At 45.6% G+C, this 21,539-nt stretch overlaps 1 protein-coding gene across 2 annotated transcripts in view; it reads left to right on the top strand.

Annotated features, from left to right (window-relative positions):
• The window catches only part of KIAA1755 (KIAA1755 ortholog), a 483,080-nt gene that overhangs the window by 298,859 nt on the left and 162,682 nt on the right, over positions 1-21,539 (top strand). For both annotated transcript variants that reach the window (XM_085619206.1, XM_085619204.1), the window contains exons 9-10: positions 6,926-7,024; positions 10,942-11,090. In XM_085619206.1, the coding sequence (XP_085475332.1) occupies positions 6,926-7,024; positions 10,942-11,090 (248 nt within the window). The remainder of the gene's footprint in view (positions 1-6,925; positions 7,025-10,941; positions 11,091-21,539) is intronic.

Below are 21,539 nucleotides of genomic sequence, written 5' to 3'. Positions count from 1 at the left end.
ACAAGTGTGGGACTGCAAGAGAGAATGTAGGCGAAAGACGCCACCGATTATGTGGAGAAATAGATCTGAAATGTGATCCTGTCAGAGAAACTGTCGCAGCATTTCTCTGTGGCAAGGGCACATAGGATCCCAGGGAGCCCCCCCCCCCCCCATTTCCCTTAAAGTAGTCCAGCACAGTAGCAGTTGGAAATCTGCTTTCAAACTGACACGGATGAGGGGCTGGGGTGGGGTGTGTGACATACAGTCCAGCTCACTGCAGCATAAGTAGGGGGATTGCATTACCTGACCCTCAACCCCCTGCTATAAACAAAGGCGGGCACCCTACTAACCAACGAAGGCTTAATGGACTGGATAATGGTTTGGATGGCTGCATGTTGCATACCCACCCTTATGGAATTAGTAGAGTCAGTTGACAATTGTTCCTTTTCTGAGTGTTTAAATAAGTTATTTTGCTATGTAATGTGAATACGTATACACTCGGGCAGGTCCCCCTACACACCCTAGGATCAGACTGGTAAACACACCCTACCCTTGCCACCAGATGACATGTGCCCCAAGACTGACAACCGTTACACTAATGACATCCACTGACATATACACTTGGAACATCTGGGAAATACACACACCAGCACGTAGGTATTCAATTTATTCATATCTGAAGCGACACCTTGCCCATATTGCCTTCCTGCAAGAAATGCACTTGACAACTCCTGAAATAACAAAACTGAAGAGCAGGTGGCATGGCACTGGTTATTCTGCATATGCAAGGGGGACACTAATTTGGATTAAACCGGGGACGCCCTTCACAGTAGATTTTTTTGTTTTTTAATTTACTTGAGTTTTATATATAACACTGGCTAGACCCGGAGGTATCAGAGTGCTTTACATGAGGAGGGTTGCATAGGTTACACGTTACACATTGTTACAGAAGGTACATCAATTAGAAGTTACATCCGAAGGCATATCAATTACAAGTTACATCCGTTGAATCATGTCGTGTAGAAAGGAAAGGGGGTAATGTAAAAGGGCAAAGCGGAGGGAGATTAAGCGGAGAATAGGTACAAGGAAAAACAAAGCAGGCAGGGGAAGAGAGATTCAGGGGAGAGAGGAAAGGAAAAAGGGAGGCAAGCCAAGAATGAAAGGAGGGAAGAGGAGGGGGAGGGGGTAGGAGACACAGTGAGGAGACGAGGAAGTAACTGTGTCTGATGTCCGGCTGGGTGGGAGACGGCTTCCTGCGGTATGGCAGATGAAACTGTCATAGATGCAGAGGGGCGACACATCCTAGTGGAAGGCCATTTGGCTGGACAGCACATAATCTTAGGCTCCATATATGCACTGAACACTGATCAGGCTGAATATCTTAACACCCGATCTAACAAACTATCCAACTGGCATGGGCTACCTTGGTTACTAGGCAGTGACTTTAACTGTGTGGTTGACCCAGCCCTTGACCACTCCTTTCCGCCTCTTACAGGAGCTGACTGCGAGAGCAATGCACACATAGCTAGAGCACTGGCAACTGGTAGACATCTAGCGACATCACCATCGTACAGACAAAATGTACTCCTACTATTTGGGTGCACACCAACGACATTTAAGTTTAGAGAGACTAGTGTGTACTAGTTTGATCGCCTTATCTGTAACTAGAACTGAATATATGGGCATGACTCTCTCTGATCATAATCTGCAATTTCTGCAGCTAGCGTGGGATGAAGCCTGCCTGCTATTCCCATGTGGGGCTTACAACCAGAGACACTGGAAGACCCTCCGGTTTGCAAAGCTTTAAACACTGCTGTAACCACCAATTTTAGGAACACCAATCTCACAGCGTCCTTGCGTCTTATAGAATGGTACGCCTTTAAAGCCATAATCCAGTCTCAAATCAGATTTTGGTAGACGTTGCTGATATCAGTTATGGGCCGGATCAGCCTATTAAAGTGGTCCTACCCAGATTACAGCACTATTTTTCAAATTTGCCCACCTATGTCCCAGCGAAAACATTCTGTGATTTTGAACAAACAACACATGACTTTATCTGGAACAAGGGGTGTTGCAGAGTAGCTTTGAGAAAATTATATGCAACTATGGAACAAGGAGGGTTTACAGCCCCAAACATGGAATTGCACTACCTGGCAGCACAATTGCAGTGGGTGGCCAAATGGCTGGCGGGACAGCAACTGTCAGAAATGGCCACTACACTGCCAGCCTGTATGATGACCAACATTCACCACTTTTTTTATCCGATCACTAAAGCCAATGCGCCTAGACCCACGTTACTGGCCCTAGCGGAGTCTACACCTCACATGGTCGACGACTCCATATGCGCCTCCGTTGCCCCCTGCTAGGTACACCTAGGCATAGGACCATCACAAAAGGAGCGGAACTTTCACCTAAGCATGGTGCTGGGCAGCATACACTGAGTGACTTGTATGGCGATGGTATCTTGTTAACTTATGAAGAACTGACAAGCGACACAGAAATATCCCCAGGGCAATTTTTACTGTATAATTCATTGATCGCCACGCTGACATGAGCATGGGGCAACTTGTCAAGCGAACCACAATCCCTTCTTGTGGTACAATATTTAAAAGACATGGGAACAGATAGCCACATAGTGCACTGGCTAACAGCATCACTACTGACACACATTACAAATCCGCTCATGTCATTGCGTGCCAAGTGGGAGGAAGACTGTGGTCGCTCCTGGACAGATAAGGAATGGGCATCTATACTAGCAGGACCCACACACATCCCATGAAACGTGGAAATTTCGACTTACACAGTTCTACATCACACACAGGGCATATTTAACACCTGCCAAAATAAACCGATATTTTCACCAGACAAACCCAGCTTGCCCTCGGTGTGCTGAGGTTGGAGTGGATCTCCTCCACATGCTATGGCACTGTCCTACACTACATGCATATTGGCAAGATGTCACATCATGTTTTTCTACCTGTACAGACCACCCAGAGTTGCACACATGAGAGGTGTGCATGTTGGGACTGTTTCTAAAGAACATAAATGTACCCCCTAGATTCATCGATCTGTGTCTTATAACCACCAAGCGACTTATTAGTCGCAGGTGGAAGAATCTGAACCCCTCTTTAACTAAGGCTTGGAAGCAATCACTCTTAGTGTGGGCGCAGGCAGAAAGCACAGCATTGCACAGGAAGGACACATTAGGGCTACGACAATACCCGGTAGCACAAAGCTGGTATGCCATACTTGGAGAATTTCAACTCACAACACAAACCCCTGAGGAGGACATGCATGCTTGAAACAAGGGTCATAGCTACAGGTACACATACACAATCTGTCAAACACATAAGCACTGATAGCAAGTATCACGGTTGCATAAGTGGTATGGGTGTGGCAATGCGGTGTCGCTTGCTTAGGCATGATCTAGAAATAAACATAAAGGTCATGGGTGTTGGGGGGGGGAGTGGCCAGTCTGGGTCTTGTCACCACTAAAGACTCAAACTAAGCACATTAGCAATGTTGAAGATTTGGTCCATTTATTAACTGTTAAGAATCTAGTACCTTGAATTGAACCAAGTTGCAGCCATTGACATCTGCACGACCGGAAACTGAAATGCAGGTCTGGCGTAAGTACCAAACGGACAACAGCCTTCAATGATTTTGTCTCTATGCAGTATAGGTCATTAGTCACTATTCATGTAGGAAATGTATATACAAACACAATGAAACAGATGACAGCTAATCCTCTGTATTTATTTATTTATTTGAGGTTTTATAGAGCGCGAACGTGACCTGTTAGGGTATCAGAGCTCTTTACAGGGATAACACGTTACGTACAGCTTAGGTACAGGCAAAACACAAAGATGGTGATTAGGAGTTGTTAAGAGAGCTGTCAATGTATGAAAATAAAATAAAAATGCAAATAAAGAGATTTAAAAAATAAAATAAAAAATAGAGATCCTCACTAGAATTGAGGCAACTGGAAAAGTTGCCAAGTCCAGTACTAATTGCTCCAGTAGGTGGGAGTCATTCACGCTAGGGACATAGGGCCCACAAATGTGGTGGAGCAACTTATCTTCCAAACTGTCATTTGACCTGCTCTATATAGGCAGATGAAAAGTCAAGTTTCCACTGGTGGATCCATTGTTTGCTCCACTGGAATAAACCTTTGACCAACGGCCTAGCTGACATTTGGCCATCAGTCAAAGTTCCTCCGTCCATTTGCCTTAATATTGATACACGTTTCTACATACTTTTTAAATGTAATGTTAACATCTGTACGAGGAATAATAACGATTTTTACACCACAGTCGTATGTAGATATGTGCTTAGTCACATTGGTTCAGAAATTCATTGACACTAAAGCTTTGATTGATTTGTTTCACACTTACCAAATGGATATTGCTAAACTTAAGGAGTTCTAGAAGTACCAGTGGTTTTGTAAAAATAATACTCACCATGTTCACCTACAGCATAAGAAGGGCAGAGCTTATTTTAGAGTTTTCCAGACCACCACAAGAGATCCATTTCAGGTAGATAAATCCCATTCAGAACTGCCTGTGAAGAGCTGACATATATGTGCAGATTCCATGGTCAAAGCAAAACATACATATTGCAGCCCTTGTGGCATCTCCTGCAGGGATATGAAAAGGATCCTGAAAAAACATTGCAATGCTTGTTGTGTGAATGTCCTCGCACTTTAAACAAAGCTCTCAACACCCGCTGCCCCTAGGAATAAAACCCCCATATATACAGAGGATATTCTACAATATGGAACGAGGTGAGAGCATGGCTGTCCAGGAGTGCTATTGGTGACTTAAAAAGTTGCCTCCCTTTTTTTTCTGGGGTGAACTTTAAATTGGTTACCCATACCCTTGACATGAGATATCTAGGTGCTTACAGAAACTTGGTGTTGATCCCAGTTAGGCTTGCCCCCACCCAGGAAATGTTATCAAGCCACCTCAGTTCTCCACTAATCCAGGAACGGCTACTCCTATGTGATATTCCCAAAAATGCTGCCCACTTATCACGTCCTTTCTGATTCATTTTCTTCAGGGTTGAATGTTCATTTGAGTGTTTCTAAGGTGGTTGTATGCTCTCTATTGACAAAATGAGTTCTAGTACTCAATCTTTCTGCTCTTGGAGGCCTCTAAAGCCTGGTCTAGACATAAGGTGCTTCCCTCGCAAAGCCTGTCCAGAGAAAACAAATTGTGAGCGGTACATTGAACCCCATGTTGCAAGCCGCCTAAATAAAGACACCAAACCCTCTACCCCAGCAAACTATTTGCTTATTATTTGGAATATTACAAGTTCATGTCCATGCATGGGGCTAGCAGGAGGCACACTGAGCTTTGCCCTTCTAGAGTAGACAAACCACTGACCTTGCCTATTATATCTACAAAACTGTCTTTTACTACCGTCTTCCTATGAAAGAAAGCTTACGACAAATCAAACAAGCAGTCAATGCCTACCGTGCAGGATTAGAAGTTATCCGATGCATGTTTCCTTCTTCCACCCAAGGGTGCAACCTTTTAGTGTATCCGGTCATCTATTCTGCATTTCTTTTCCAATCACCAAATCAGCATTATAAAAAGTAATTTTGATCCTTTTAGTGTCTCTGCTTAAGGGTTGCACTTTTACCCATTAATGTGATGGAAGTCATTAATTTCTCAGGCTCTACTACGAAGATTCATATCAACTTGGACGGTACGACACCTGAATATCATTGTCAGAATATGTCTGAGATAATTATTGTGTGCTAAATATTGTTTTAAAAAATATCCCCCTATTGGATTTAGTATTAGAAGATCTACACTATATGGGTCGATGTTTTTGTAAATAATACTCAGTTAGGATAGGATAGGATACAGGTTTATAAAGCGCTTGACGCTGGTAAGTATGGGGAAGAAAAGAGTCAGTCTTAAGCATACGCTCCCTAAAATAACCAAGTTTTTAAAGCTTTCCTGAAGCGTTGATGGTTATCTACAGATTTTAAGGAACAGGGGAGCTTGTTCCAAAGTTCAGCGGCACAGTTTGAAAAAGCTCTACCTCCCCATCTAGCTCTCCTAATCCTACTCACCTGAATAAGATTCTGGGTGCTGGACCTTAGGGTACGACTGGGGGTATAGGGAGTCAGTAACTTCTGGATATCCTTGGCTCCACCCAGGAAGACAGCTTTGTGGACCAGGCATAAGGCCTTAAATTCCACAAGCTGTTGGACAGGGAGCAAGTGTAAAGTTCTAATTCCCGCCAAGACAGATTGGTCTCTGGGGATGTCAGGAGTAATCTTGCCGCAGCATTCTGCAAAGCCTGCAGCCTACTCAGCTGGGCCTTGTTAACCCTAACAGTAAGGCATTACAGTAGTCCAGCTTAGACAGCAGGAGTGCCACCACCACTGTCTTACGTAACTCTGGCATGATAAAAGGAAAGATCTTTCACAAGGTCTTTATTAAGAAAAAACAGGATGACGCAAGACTATTCACATGGTCCGAGAAATTTAACTGACAGTCAAACAGAACGCCCAAGTTTCTCACCTTGGACACAGGGCAGGGGCACTCACCGTTGATGATATTGATTGATATTTATGTCAGGTGAAAATTCTTGGTATGATATTGTGAGATAGAGCCAATTTAGAAAATGTCTGTGTGCTTATTATGTCTCTTTTATCTCCGTTAATCTTCTCTTTAGCTCACTCCTTTTCCTCTCTCTTCTTCCATCCTTAACCTTTCTTGCTTATTTAATCTTTTCGTTAATTTTCTCTCTTTATGTCTGACATTCTCTGTTACCTTGACTCACTGCCTTCTCATGAAGACAGAGCTACACTGTTACTTCTTAAGTCATGGTTCTTGGTCTGACTTTACTTGCCTTATATCAGTCTCTGTCTCCTGTAACTGTAAATCCTTGACCTGCTAAATGGTATCTAGCTTTTCAATTTCTGTTGCAGAAGTTGGATCCTTTCGTTGACGATCTCAAGAAGGCAGCTGAATCCCTGCAGCACTCCATCCGGCAACTAGAGCAAAGCAATAACCTAGATGACATGCAGGTATGGCGTTGAGTAAAATGCTAATTAAGAGGTGGGCATGACATGAGGGGACGTTTTGAAGATATTCGTTTGAGTGTCAGATAATGGAGTAATGTTCTGGAGGATGTGCAGCAGGACAAGGGTAATGGCTGCAAAATTGTCAGCATTCTAGTGCCAAAGAGAGGAAGGTTCTAAAATTGCTAATTTGTTGCCAGAAGTTATATAATCATATATTTGCCCCTGTGATATTCATATTGGAAATGTCATCATTAGAAGAATGCTACCTATCAATATCCAGAAATATGTAGCAGCAGTTGTCGTGGTCATTCCATTGAGACAAATCCTCACACCAATTCATAATAAAAAGGAGCGGAACCTGTGAAAGCAAGTTTCTTATTTAAGAGTGGCTCCTTCAAACCTGTTCAGGATGGGAATGGGCCAGTGCCAGTCGCGTAACACAAACTTATGTGCCCCTCCTCCCCTGCAGAATGTGATGAATGGCCAGTGCGTTTCCTATATCTTAGAGATGTTCATTGGCATTCGGCTAAATAGGGGACCCACTTGAAGGGTTGTGTGCCCCTGGAGGGTTGGAGGCCCCAATGATGTGCAAGGGCTCCTGGGACTGTGTTACGCTCCTCGAGAGTGCCTGTAATATTTGTCCATCTCATTCTTTACAGCTGAATTTCTGTGCTAGCAAAAGGTGTCACACACACCCACACATACATACACCCACATTCACACACACACACAGACATGCACACATACACACATATTTTTTTACTGATAAAAACAAAGGTTGAAAGGATTTTTTAGTTAGGTGAAAATGTGAATTAAAACAGACTGTTTTAAACTAACAAAATTACTGACCTATACCGGTTATAGGACATGATTTAGATCTTGGCAGATAGGATACTCCATCACAAACCTGGCGGATATCCCATCCGCGTTATTACAAGCACCATAGGATGTAATGCACTTGTAATTCAGCGGATGAGATATCCGACACATTTGTGACAGAGTATCCTATTCGCCAAGTTCTAAATCAGGCCCATAGTTGTCTTGAGTAACTATAGCTCATGACCTAAATTAACTAATACTCATGCCCCACCATGCACATGCTCAGCATCTGCCTCTCAAGATGGCATTCGAAGACAGACTACAACCAATAGCCTGTACCAGGGTGAAGAACCACCACACCGTCCATGCAGAGAAAAGCTTCATGGAAAGGCAACCACAAAAGACAATAGGGGAAGTAAGTAAAAGCGTAAAGCAAGAAAGGAGGACCATCACAAAGTCCCCAGGCCAAAGCCAGAACCTTCAAAGGGAGGGAAATAGTGCACAAAGTATGACAAAAAAAAACTGCTATGCAGTCAACCCGCAAGCCGGACCCCGTCTGATAAGTGTTACCGAAGGAGCGCATATATAAGAATGGCTAACCAGTGGCTTCGTAGGGAGATCCGAAATAGGAACACCCCCAGACAGAGGCAGCACACAACAAAAGGACAGCCCTACCAGGATCATCCAGCAGCAACCCATAACGGTAAAACCCAAACAAGCACCAAAGTGTCTGACAGATCTCCCCAGAAGCAAGTGAGAAGGCTGAACCAAGATAAACAGCCACAAATGGGAAATGTTTCCATGCCCAGGTTCGCTAAACAGCTCCATCAGCCAATAGAATTAATATCAAAAACCCACAGAGTGTAGAAAACACACATCCCCAAAGCCCAAACAACAAAGTGCAGGCAGAACTGAAGTGCAATACAAAAGTAAATGGCTGTGCACCTTAGCAGAAAGCACAACATAAGCTTGGCTAACTCAAGTAAGTTTAGTTGCAGTAATGAAAGTGTAGAAACTAAATGGAACCAGGTGACTACTAGACAAGCCACATAGACTATTGTCCCAGAGGCAGAAACGGCAGCCTCAACGGCAGAACCACTAAGTCCAAAAAATACACTGAGGAAGGAAGACACCCTACTACTGAGGCACAGCCAAGGGGACATGAAAGCATACAGTCAAAGAAAGTAGGGAGCAGCATGAAGTGGCAGCCAAATCTGTGATCCCAACCAAAGGTAAATGGCACTCACTGGTGTTAGTGTCCACCTTTCTGGACTAGTAAGGTCATCAGTTGCAGTTGACATGATGCAAATTGAGATTGGGACAGGGCCCACTGCTCTTACTTACTCAGCCTGGAGAGTGCACCAAAAAGGGTGATCTGAAATACACCAGCCAGGAAACAAAGACCCTAAAAAGCCTGGGCAACGACTGCTGAAGAAGTTGAACATAGAGAACAGCATCCATGATTGGCTGCAGTGTTAAGGAGTAAAAGAAACATACTTAAGCATGACAAGTACTCCCACCACTTTTATGAGAGTCTGCTCAGTTCTTCTTTGCTTTCCAACATGGTGTATACTATGCAAATATTACTACATGCATGCACACAGATGAGAAAACTGCCATTTCTTCCTTCTCATGTCTGCAATGTCACTATACGCTCCTTCCTGCTGGTTTCAGCTGTATTTATTTTGCCCTCTCATCTTGTGGAAAGGAACAGCCCGATCTCAGGTCAGCGGTTCCGATCGCAGTATTATGATGCGACCGCCCATGGTGTGGTTGCAAACCTTCATTTCTCAATGGAAGATTGTGCGGCAGGCGGGAAAGGCCCGCAGCACAAGCTTCCATTGAGAAATGGAGGTGTTAAAACATCCCTGCATGGTGCCTGCCACACGTTGCAGGGATGTATAGGGGAGCACCGTTTGTGCCCCCCCAGGCCTCATTGCGGTGGGCAGTGGGTAAGGGGGCCCTGCTAGGGGCCCCCAATAACACTTTCCGACAGCCTTTCCATGTCAGAAAGGCTGACATGGAATGGCTGTCGGACACTGATGTCATGTCGGGTGGAAAGCCTCTGACTGCTGGTCGGAGGCTTCCCCCCCCGACATTGTAATGAGGCCCAATATGTTCAATAGTGTAGGTTATGTACCACTATGAGGCCAGAAAGAGACTAAATCTAATTCAGCAGATCGCTGTGCTTAAGATCGGAAAAATGTTGCAAAGTTATGGCACCAGAGCTTTCACGGATCCTGGAAAGCCCAAGAGGGTTCTGTGGTTCAACATGATTCCAGGATCAGGTGTTTTTGAGGAGAGATGTGATTATTGCATGTTTGAGTTTTTGTGGGACCAAGTCAGCAGTTAGTGAGGTATGAATGAGTGTGGTAAGCATTAGAGTCGTTTTGGTAAGACACGGGCTGATGACTTTTTCATTAGAGTTATCTTTAACTGGATAGGTTTTTTTAAAGATGTCTAGACTGATATCTGGCACTGTAACAATTGTGATCTCATTGTTTATTGAAGGAGAAACAAATGACTCAGAGAACAGTGAGAATAGTAGATGACAAAATGTTGGTTCTGGTGGAGTTTTGTTGAGAGTATTGAGAGTATTCCAAATGTTTCTCAAAGTACTGTCAACTTGTCATAAACCATTGAAGCATCTTGATTGGTTCATATAATTTGAGTGACATTGACAAATGATGACAAGGTTCAATACATAATGCACTCACTCCCAAAAAATAAAAATAAAAATATTTCAAACATTTGTAGATCATTCTTTTATATGTGCTATATTTATGTTGCAATCTGTTATAAACACATTGGTTGTTCTCAAATGTACTGTTCATTACTCGTGGAGCATTGGTTATCTTCTATTAGAAGGTATTTGTGTCACAAAATGAAAAAGATATATAAAGATATTTGTGATTAAGTTGGCCATCCTTATCCATGAGCTCCATTCTGAGAGGTTGGCACAGGAGTCACCACTTTGCATTCCTTCTGGAAAAACAGATATACCCAAATCCTCACACATCTTGGGTGGGAATATGGCATATTATGCCTGCAAGTTACAAGGGTAATCCCAAGGTGTTACTATGTGTATGTAATCTACACAGGAACCATCGCAGCGCATCAACCAGCATCGTGAGATGATGAAGTCTGTGCTTAGCGACACCAGACTGGTGAGCTTGCAGAGAGAAGGTGGCGCCACCCTCGCTAGACTGAGGAAGGAAGCAACCCACTTCAGCTTTTCGGAGGATATCAGGTATAAAAACATTCTGTGTTTGTTTATTGGATATTCTGCATGTTTTTCAAATACATTGGCCTTAGGTCCTGTTGATTCCTTAAGATAAATCATGTGAGCAGATTTGTTTGGTTTCAATTAATCAGTCAATAGATTTGTAGAGCTCTTCTTGTCACTCGTGAGGATATCCTGGTGCTGGCAGGGTCCAGTTGATTAGCTGAAGTCTTCAGGGACTTTCGGAACTCTGGAAGATGAAAGGGTAGCTCATTCCATGTCTTCGCTGCTAGATAAGAGATGGAATGACCTCCGCATCTGCTACATCAGATGCGGGGGTGAGTGTTAAAGAAAAGGACACAGAGCAGAGGTGTCTGGTGGAAGTTCTGGCGGTGGTTCAAGTAGGCTGTTCCACCGTTGTGTAGGACCTTGTATGCATGGGTCAGGAGCTTGAACAGGCATCTTTTCTGTGTAGGGAGTCAGTGAAGTTCTCTGAAGTAGAGGATATTGTGGGTTCGTCTAGGGAGATCCAGGACGAGTCTGGCTGCAGAGTTCTGTTTGGTCTGTAGTCGTCAAAGGTGAGCTGCAATACATGCATAGAAAGCGTTGCCGTATTCCGGTCAGCTGGAGATGAGGGCCTTGGTAATAGTGCGTCTTAAGCTTTGGGGTAGCCATTTGAATAACGTATGGAGCATGCAGAGGACAAAGAAGCAGGAGGAAGAAACGTGGTTGGCCTTAGTTGTCATGGTTAGCTTGTTGCCCAAAATGATCCCTAGGTTCCTAGCATGGTCAGTGGGGTTAGTCCGATTTCTGAGGGGCACCAGGATGCATCCCATGGGGAGCTTTTGTTTCCAAAAATCAATACCTCTGTCTTGTCGATGTTGAGCTTCAAACGGTTGCTCTTCATCCAGTTGGTGACATCTGTCGTGCAGTTGTGGAAGTTGGTGGTGGCTTTGGAAAGGGTGAGTTGTGTGCTGTCAGCGTGGAATATGTTGTTTAATCCATGGCTTTTGGCGATTCTGCCCAGAGGCATCATATAAGTGTTGAAGAGAGTAGGGCTGAGTAAGGATCCTGTGGTTACTCCACAGAAGATTTACTTGGCTTCGAACGGGAAAGGCAGACCTTTTGATTTCTTCGGGTGAGGAAAGAGGCAATCCATTTGAGACCGGCTCCTTGAATGCGTATGTTGTGCAGCCTTGTGCTGGGTGTGTGGTGGGAGTGTGTGGTTTCAGGTAAGATATGATCTCAATAGACTGTTTATTAAGTCCACATATATAGTGATGTGCTTACTTTGTCCTTGAGAATAGTAAGCAGGCTGTGGAGCAAGCACCTACTCCATAGGCTCTTTACTGTTTTGAGAAACATAATAAACATCTAGTTCAGGAGAGCTTGAGGACTAGACACAAATGCTTTCCTTGCAGCTGCAGGGTAAGTAAGTAAAATTCCCTTTTAAAAAATCTGAAGGGCCCTGTGTGGGCTTGCCTTCCATCACAGGGCTGAGGGAGTAGGAAAGTTAAAACTGCTCTCTCATTGACTGGTTTCCTCTTCAGTGCTATGGGGATGTTTGGAGAAAATATTGAGTTGTAAATATCGGAAGACAGAAATATTGGAACTACAATATTGTGATACATAAATATTGTGATGCAAAAATATTGTTGTCAAGAATATCGTTTTTTTAGATGAGTCATATTGTTTTTAAGAATATCATTGTCAAGAATATTGTTTTCAGTCATATAGCTGTAAATAATACAGTTTTTAGAATACTTTATTGTGTTTTAGTTCATATATTAATATTATGTGTTACTATTGTTTGTATAAGTGTTATGAATTATTTTATATATAGGAGTATATGAACAAGGAGTTAACAGCGCCGTAGCGTACATTTTTTTGAGGTTACGGCTGCTTTTTTTTATCACCGTATTTACAAGTTGCCCCTAACCACAGTTTGCGCCAGTTTTCCGGCGTAAATGTGAATTTATAGGATCGGCACTTGTGTTAGCTGGACTTAACGAAAATGAGATGCAAGGTAGGCGTTCCCGTGCAAAAACGTCCGCTAACTCAACTTCGCGATATTTACAAGGAATTTCTTGTATGGTGCAAAACCAAAAAAACGGCCTCAAACTCTAGTTTGAGGCAGTTTTTTAAGACCAGCAAATGGCTGGTCTTAAAAATGGTGCAAACGCTTGGGGCCTCATTTCAGAAGGTTTTGGTGCTGGACAGTGCTGCAAGGAATGTTGCTGCGCTGCCCTGTGACAAAACTACAGGGCAGGATTGCGCACCATCAATGAGATAGAGCGTATTCCTGGGCCTCATCCATGAAAAGTGTTGCATTGCTGCAACAGCGTTCCAACACTTTTCACTACGCCCTTCTTGCGACACCATGGATGCGCTGTATTCACTGTACGGCGCTCCATGTCGCAATTAATGACAGATACGTCTGGAATCCTGACGTATCTGTCAGTGCTAAAGTAACCCATTGTGTCAGTTGTGTCACAAGCATGATGCAACTCAAGCTATGCATGGGGCCAGCATTTCCCTGTGGCACTGCATCACCCTTACACCTGCCATGAGGCAGGCGTAAGGTTCTGACGCAGTGGCGTCCTACAATTGTTGCAGTGAAATCTGATGGTTTTCACTGCGCAACTCTAATAAGGCTTTGTTGCGTGGGAACGCCCACCCTGCATACATCATACTTGATGCAGGTATAATGTGGCACAGGGCTTCACAAGGTCACGCATATGGTTAGGTGCGTCACTTTGCAAATACGTGGAATCATGCTGAAAGTACGTCAAGAAAATGATGTACCGGCGGGATGACGCTGTCAGAAGGGGCTCATGAATAAGCCCCCCTTGTCTTTTTCCCCTACGTTGATGCACAATGGCTGCCATGCACCAATGCAGGCACCCTTGTGCCATGGCGCAAGGGTGACTGTGTTGCGGAGTTGATTGATGTTGTGGCTCCATCTCTTCTCAAGACGTCTGCAGGTGGGACTGGACTAGTGGAGGGCGGGAGTGAACCAGTTGGCCTTTTTGTAGTGTTGTTTTCCTGGTCTTTTCTTCAGGGGTGCCAGGGTGTTGGCGCAGTTGGAGATCCATCGGTGGAGTTTGGGGGCTTTGGTGTTGGCGTCTGTAAGCATTGGCGGAGTGGTGGTGCTGAGGGAGTTGCCAGGAAGTTCTTTGGTTGCCTTGATCCATCTGCGACGAGGGGGCAATGATGGTGATGGTGTACGGTGTCAGTGGATAAGGCATGATGTAAACAATAATGGTCGGTCCTGTGGTGTGGCTATAGTTGAAGTTTCCGCTGGTGGAGAAGACAGGCTTGAGCGTGTGTCAGGCTATGTGGGTTAGTGCTGTGCAGAGCTGCTTGAGTCTGATGTTGGTGAGGTACCCCAGGAGGGGGGTGGTGTTCTGGTCACTGGGGTTGTCCAGGTGGAAGTTGAGGTCTCTGAGTAGGATGTAGTCAGTGGATGGAAGAGCCTGGGATGCGATGAGGTCTACAGTGACATCCGTGAATGGGGGTTCATGGCCGCGTGGCCTGTAGATGAGGGTGCCGAGGAGGGTGGTGTTGGGGTTGGTCCGGATCTGGAAGTGGAGGTGTTCCATGGTCACCGTCGGGTCATTAGAGTGCTTGGTCATTCAGATTGTGCTTTTTTAGAAAATGGCAATGCCTCCTCCTGGGCGCTTGGATGGCGCTGGCGATGTCTGGTCCAGAGCAGAGGTTGGTCCAGGTTTCCGTGAACAAGCCGAAGTCTGAAGAGGTGGCGTCGAAGATGTCCTAGATTTCGGTTGCGTGTTTGTGGAGGGACCGCATGTTGAGGAGGATGCAGTTGAGCCCTTCGGCTATTCTGTCGGTCAGCTGGACGGCAGGTGGCGCTGGTGTGCTGATGTGGCAGACGGTGCGTTTGCAGTACTGACAGGCGCAGGCAAGAGAATTCTACAGTGTTGCTAGATGGCAGGTGGTGGGGCATCCAGGGTTGATGGCGAGGAGGGTGCTGGTGCTGTAGAGGTCTTTGGCACACCAGTGGTATGCCCGCTGCACATGGCCACCCAGCAGCCGCCATTAAGTAGTGATGCGGGCAGGACTGACAGCTGGGAGGTGAGAAACGCGGGAAAGGACATTGGAGGGGATGGGGATGCTGGGGTTGTAAATATATATTTTTAAATTCTTACCTCAAGGCCAGGTCCCGCTTCTTTTGTGCTCCTGCTATCCTGAGTCTGCTTCCAGGAACAGGAAGCAGGCAGCCAGGCTCCCTCCCCAAAGCTAATCACAATGCTGCAATGCGGCATTGTGATTGTTCTTGAGCACTGTGACAAGGCATTCAGCCAGCATGTGGAGGGGTGAGCATGTAATCCATGCAGGCTGTAATGGAGCCTGCATTGCAAACAGGGAAGTGCGCATGACTGCTTTGAGCAGCCTGAAAGGAAACATAGCATGAGTACATCAGAAAGTTATCATCGTGTTATGTTTCCTCTTCTTGCACTTCTTGAAAGCAGTGGGGCAACCCCCCCCAGTGACGGGTGAGCCTCCACTGGGGGTGTGTCACCCACAGGTGCTAGGCCTGGGCCCCGCTCGTCTTCCGGGCCTCCTCAGCTGCCCATCCCACCTTCTCCTCAACTGGACTGGACTCTCTCAAAATCTGGGACTCAGCCAGCAGGAGCCTCAGCCAGGTGGGATTTCTCAAGCCTGGGTACAGCAGTCGCCGCCAAGTCCGCTGGGGAATCTCCCGATCCCGATGCAAGTGATGCAGGTGATGCAACAGGGCCCCCTCAGACGTGAAGTTGCAATGCTCCTGCCACACAAGTTCAGCACAGCTCAGGGGCCTCACCCTCCACAGCGTCCGGCCAACACAACATCCTCTGGCCTCTGATGCAGAGAGGCGCTGCCCACCATTGATAATCTCCTCCATGGACCCCGGTGTGGTGGTGGCATGTGGTATGCGATGCAGATCTCCCTACATTGGTGTAAGGAGCGCCTCTACTGTTCACAGCTCCAAAGGGCACCAGGCGGTCATCTCACTTAGGTTAGCAACATGTCTCCATGCCACCTGGTAGACTTTACCACCAGGTAAGGGCGATCACCGATGCCTCAATGTCTACAGCCACAGCCAGCAACTCCACAGCACCTCCGCATCCCATTCCGGGTCCCAGACACAGGCCCAGTGAGGCCTCTGGGCCCTGGGGACTGTTCACACTTTCAAGGATTTGGATGCCATGGTATTGCAAGGGGTGTCCAATTATAAGTGATGCTTCACTGGTTTTGCTCAGCGATGCACCTATTTTCATGATTGTAGCCCTGAATTTCCTCTTCCCCTGGGACTCTGACTGGTAATCCTGGCTGTTGGGGGGCTTGCAGGGGTTGTTGATCTATGCAGAACTTGGCCCTGGCTGCTCCTTTTTGCATTCCATTGGTTTTCTTTCTTATTTTTCATTGGAGGTTGACTTATAGGCTATTTTTGCCTCTAGTGGCAAAAAAGGTCACACTGGGCTGACTAATGTGAGTTTTTTTGCCGCTAATGGGCCTTTCATCAGATTTCTCGCGCTAATGTCAGAATTTGTATCGCCTCCACGCTAGTGTTAGCAGCAGTTTTCACCGCGGCTACCTGAAACTATCGCCATGTAGCGACGTATTGTAAATACATTGCTAACAGGGCGATAGTTTTTGGTGATAGACCACGTTAAGAAAACTGCTGCTAACTAGCGTTAGCGTTAGTTAGTGGCAGTCATTGTACATATACTCCCATAGTTTATAATTTTAAGTGATTTAGATGTTTTCATTAATTTGTTTTTTATTTTGAAATGCTGATATAGATGATAGAAGACGTAGAAATACAAAACGAAGAACAAAGCCCGCAGAAAACGAACTCCCTACCCCACCCCTCCCGGCACATCAGGTGACATTACATTGTTCATTTGGTGAATCCTGGGCATCGCAGACAAATATGAGTGGTACATCAGAAATGGAGGCCCAATTCAGGCAAACAAAGTCCTTGCACAGAGCAGCACATAAACAAGAAAGTTGTTACAGGTCGGGATGGCTCAATAAATATACAGTAAGTGGGGCCCAGAAATCTTTGGGCCGCGAGGACTCGGGCAGCTCCTCCGCATAGGTCCCCAGTTGGTCTCTACAATAAATTAAATTGCGGATCCATTTTATTACAGTGGGAGTGGTTTTTGCCTGCTACAGCCCTTTTAGCCAACAGAGTCGAGACAGCGACAATACGCCGGTTGCAAGGCTTTAGACTCTTCTCACTACCTAGGAGGCAAACTTCCGGAGCACAGCGCTCAGGTTCCAGCATAACATCGGTAAGCACGCTCACCACCCTGGACCAGAATGCAAATATCCCTGCACACAGCCATGCCAGATGCAGAAAATCGGCATTCGTCTGCCCACACCTCATGCAGCAAGCAGTTTCACGCAAACCAAACCTACGCAGTTTTAGTGGGCTATTATATAACTGGTGCAAATACTTGAAGTGGATTATGCAAAGATTACAATTCGCTGTGAGGCTACCCGTTAACTCACAGGAGAACTTCCATGGTTCAAGCGTTAGTGTGGACCCCAGCGCAGCAGTCCATTTAAGATAGGAGGGGTGTTCCCCTGACTCCCTCTCCGGCAGTGCAGCATTATATAGCTTAGTGATCAGACCCCTTCGCTCTTCTTCTGCCAGCACCGCCTGCTGTGCCAGCAATGTTTTCGGTTCCGTTGGATAGTTCGGGTAGATAGCTCTAACTGCTTGCCGTACTCTTACATAGGTAAACCCCAACACAAAGCCATGGTTCTGACCCCCCTGTACATTCTGTAACGAGCGAAACTGACCTTGTTTATACAGGTCCTCCATCTGTCTAATTCTGACAGCCGCCAGTGCCTGCAGCACGGACTGCTCCCACTCTGCCGAAATATCAGGGTGTGCAGCCAGCGGCAGCGACCGGGCATATAGATAAGTAAGCTCTGACCTTTGAGCTAGGGCCCTCCAGGCCCATGCAGTGCAGTGTACAGTGTTGACCCTGGGGCCTCCCACGCCCCCCAATATGGTCGCCGCCTCCAGCAGCATTGGGATAATAGCATCGGACTCTATAGCAGTGTGGGTCTGAAATCGCTGTGGAAAGTGCCAATAGTGCGCAAACTGCGCCTGCGCGCACAGGTAGTATAACCTCATGTCAGGAGTCTCGAATCCACCCCGGTCAAATGGCTGCACAAGAACATCCCAACTGCATCTGGGCTTCTTACCACCCCATACAAGTGTGAGCAAAGCCGACTGGAGTGTCTTAAACAGCGAGGTGTTCAGCCTCATAGGAATATTTACAAAGAGATAGAGAAGTTTGGGCAAGATAGACATTTTTGTAACCGGAATATGATCAGCCAGTGAGAGAGGCAACCGAGCCCACCGCTCCGCCTGCTCAGTGATCCGTGTGATAACTCAGCCATAGTTCACAGAGACGACCTGATCCGGATCTCTATGTAACCATATCCCCAAGTACTTCACTGGGTCCTGAGTCCACGTTAGGATTTCATTAATTGTTAATAGTAGTCCATAGTGTCACAGCGGGTCATTGAGTTTTACAGGGGGATAGTGTGGGAAGTTTATTATGTACTAATTAAGTAATTAATTAATTAATAATTTTAAAATAATTATATGACTAATATTTATGTCAATAACGTAATACAGATTAATTGTAGTTATATTGTAGGTGCAGATTGCTAGGTTTTTTGGGGTATTTGTTAAAAAGTTAATTAAGTAATATCTAACAATAAATTATTAATTTAGAAATAATTATTTAATTGATTACTAATTATTTAAATTGTATAATGCTTATATAGTTTTGCTATATTTTAGGTGCAAGTTGCAAGGTTTGTAGGGGTTTAGTGTGGGGAGTTAATTAACTAATAACCACCTTTCCATTGAAAAAGTTGACGAATCGTCACAAAATTTTCCACAAAAAGTGTCATATTGAGTATTTTTATGCATTAAAAGTTTCGGAGGGATCCGTCAAGCGGTTGCCGAGAAAAGAGGGTGAAAAAAAGTGAGTTTTCCCATGTTAATTTCCATAAGACCTTTGGTCGAACCTGCTGCCCGAACAGCTGGAACGAATAACAGCAAATATTGCAGAAAGGTAGATTTGGTTACACAGATCATGCTTTAAGTTATTTGGTGTAAATGTGTTCAGTAGTTTTAGAGAAATTAGACAAATCCAAATTTGTATCTATGGCCACAACGACATCGCAAGAAAATACGAGCTTGTGCAGGGAACAGCAGAGCTGTGATTGGCTACCAACACTTCCCACAAAACTACTTTAAAAAATAAGAAAAGGAGAAATGGGGCAGGGAAGGACCACCTAAAGTTGGTCCTGGGGTCCCAGAGGGACCCGGTCGGGTCAAAAAAGCCTACAATAAATAGCTGTGATATTCACAAGTTCGCTGGGGAAAAAAAACTTCCTTGGGGCACTGCTGTTAATGTATGCAGGGGGTTCAAGCACTGTACCCCCCTCAGCCCTGGGGACCTCCCTGTGGCACCTAAAAATATGTATGCAGGCTGGCCTGCGCCATGGGGACCTCCACCTCCCTGGGCCAATACATAGAAAGCAAAGTTATGTTTGCTTTTGCTTGGTGGGAGCTGTCAGCCCACACTGACCAAAAGCAAACAGCTACCTTCCCAGGGTGGGCACTTTGGGAGGCAGCATGAGCTGGCCCTGGGGGGTGGGTGTCCCCAAGTTCATCCATGGCTCGATGAGGGGGGCTGTGCGGCCCCCCTTCGTTGACGTTTTTAGCCCCGGGAGGTAGCAGTCACGGGGCTGTGGTGGGGCTATAGGGGCCCCTCACATTAATTTTATTTGTAAACCCAGGGATGTGGTGCTCCCCGGGGCTGAAGGGGAGGCCGTATGGCCACTGGCATTAATAGTAAATGTATTGTCCAGAGAAGGTGGCTGTCCCCGGGGCTGCAGAGGAGGCCGTACAGACCCCCTGCATTATTAGTATTTTTCCAGACAGCAACTGAATTGACTTGTGCACTAGTTTTGAACATTCTGTGAAGATTTGTCAAATGGCACCAAAGTTATTAACAAAACAAAAAATGCTTTTCCTATGGAAACTAGATCCTAACTATAACTACCTGCTGGTGAATGCCAGTAGGTTTATTTATTTATAGAAATGTTAAGAAAGTCCAGGCCCTGTTTGATGGGGTCCCTGGGGCCTAAATCGTCCCAAGAAAGGGAGGCCACACAGTCCCCCTCTCTTAAATTTCTTTTTTTTTAAAGGAAAAAGAACTCCAGCAAGTCGCCAGAGGCCACTCCCCCTTCACCACAACTCTGCAAACGTGCATCCTGGTGCACTTCTGCTTGGGAGATGAACCCCCCCTTTGCTCTAGAGAGTCCTTGGGGGCCAACACATCCTCCTGTTCCCGCCAGTAAGTCCCACACAGCGGAATTGCTGAGAGGTCGGCGGCGGCAACGCCCCGTTTGTTCACCACTCTGCAAACGCACCTCCTGACACATTGCTAGTTGGGGGATGTAGTCCTCTTAGATGCTGAGGGTTCTTGGGGCCCCTGAGGCCCTCCTGTTATCTCCAGTAAGTCTCACACAGTAGGATTCCTGACAGGTGGCAAAGGCCCACCCTCTTTTCTCCACTACTCTGCAAATGCAACTACTAGTTAAACAACCATAGAAATTCATTTAAAAAACACAAAGGTTACAGGGATGTTATAGTTAGGAAATAGAATTTTAAAAACCTTAGAAATTCAGTAAAAAAACCAAGGTTACAGGGCTGTTATTGTTAGGCTCAGGTTTGACTTGTACAAAGCCAGTGAAATTCAGCAGTTATAGTTAGCTGAGCTAGCTATAAGTTGCGCCCCCGCAATGCACTGCTTATGACCTCAAATATTACATCACTCATGACATGGTCAGTGACATCACTGATAACTTCACTGATAACATCTCAAATTACATCACTGATGACATCATCTACAGACTCACTGACACAACCACTCATACCCATATAGAACCGTTCATACACTCACTCCCACACAACCATTCACAGACCCATGCCAGTACTTATATACCCACTCACCGATCCATAGATTGACACACACATCTACTCACTCACCCATACAGCCACTCATACAGCCACTCACTCACTAATTCAGCCACTGACATATCCACTAATACACCCATACAGCCACTTCCACACTGAGCCAGCACCCACAGAGCTACTCACACACCTAGACACTCACCCATACAGTCTATAACACAGCCACTTACTCACCTATACAGCTACACACATACTCACTTACTCATGCAGATACTAACACATACTCACTCACCTATACAGTTACTGACACAAACACACACTCGCCGTTACAGTCACTCTCACATTCACTCACTCACCCATTCAGTCACTCACATACCCCATCACTCACCTATACTACCTTTCACATACCCAGTTATTCACTCATATACCACTGACATATCCACTCACTCAACCAC

This window comes from Triturus cristatus, chromosome 7 (genome assembly GCF_964204655.1).
Source record: "Triturus cristatus chromosome 7, aTriCri1.1, whole genome shotgun sequence".
Lineage (NCBI taxonomy): Eukaryota > Metazoa > Chordata > Amphibia > Caudata > Salamandridae > Triturus > Triturus cristatus.
Note: the sequence above shows the minus strand (reverse complement) of the source record. Positions and strands in the feature narration are given on the sequence as shown.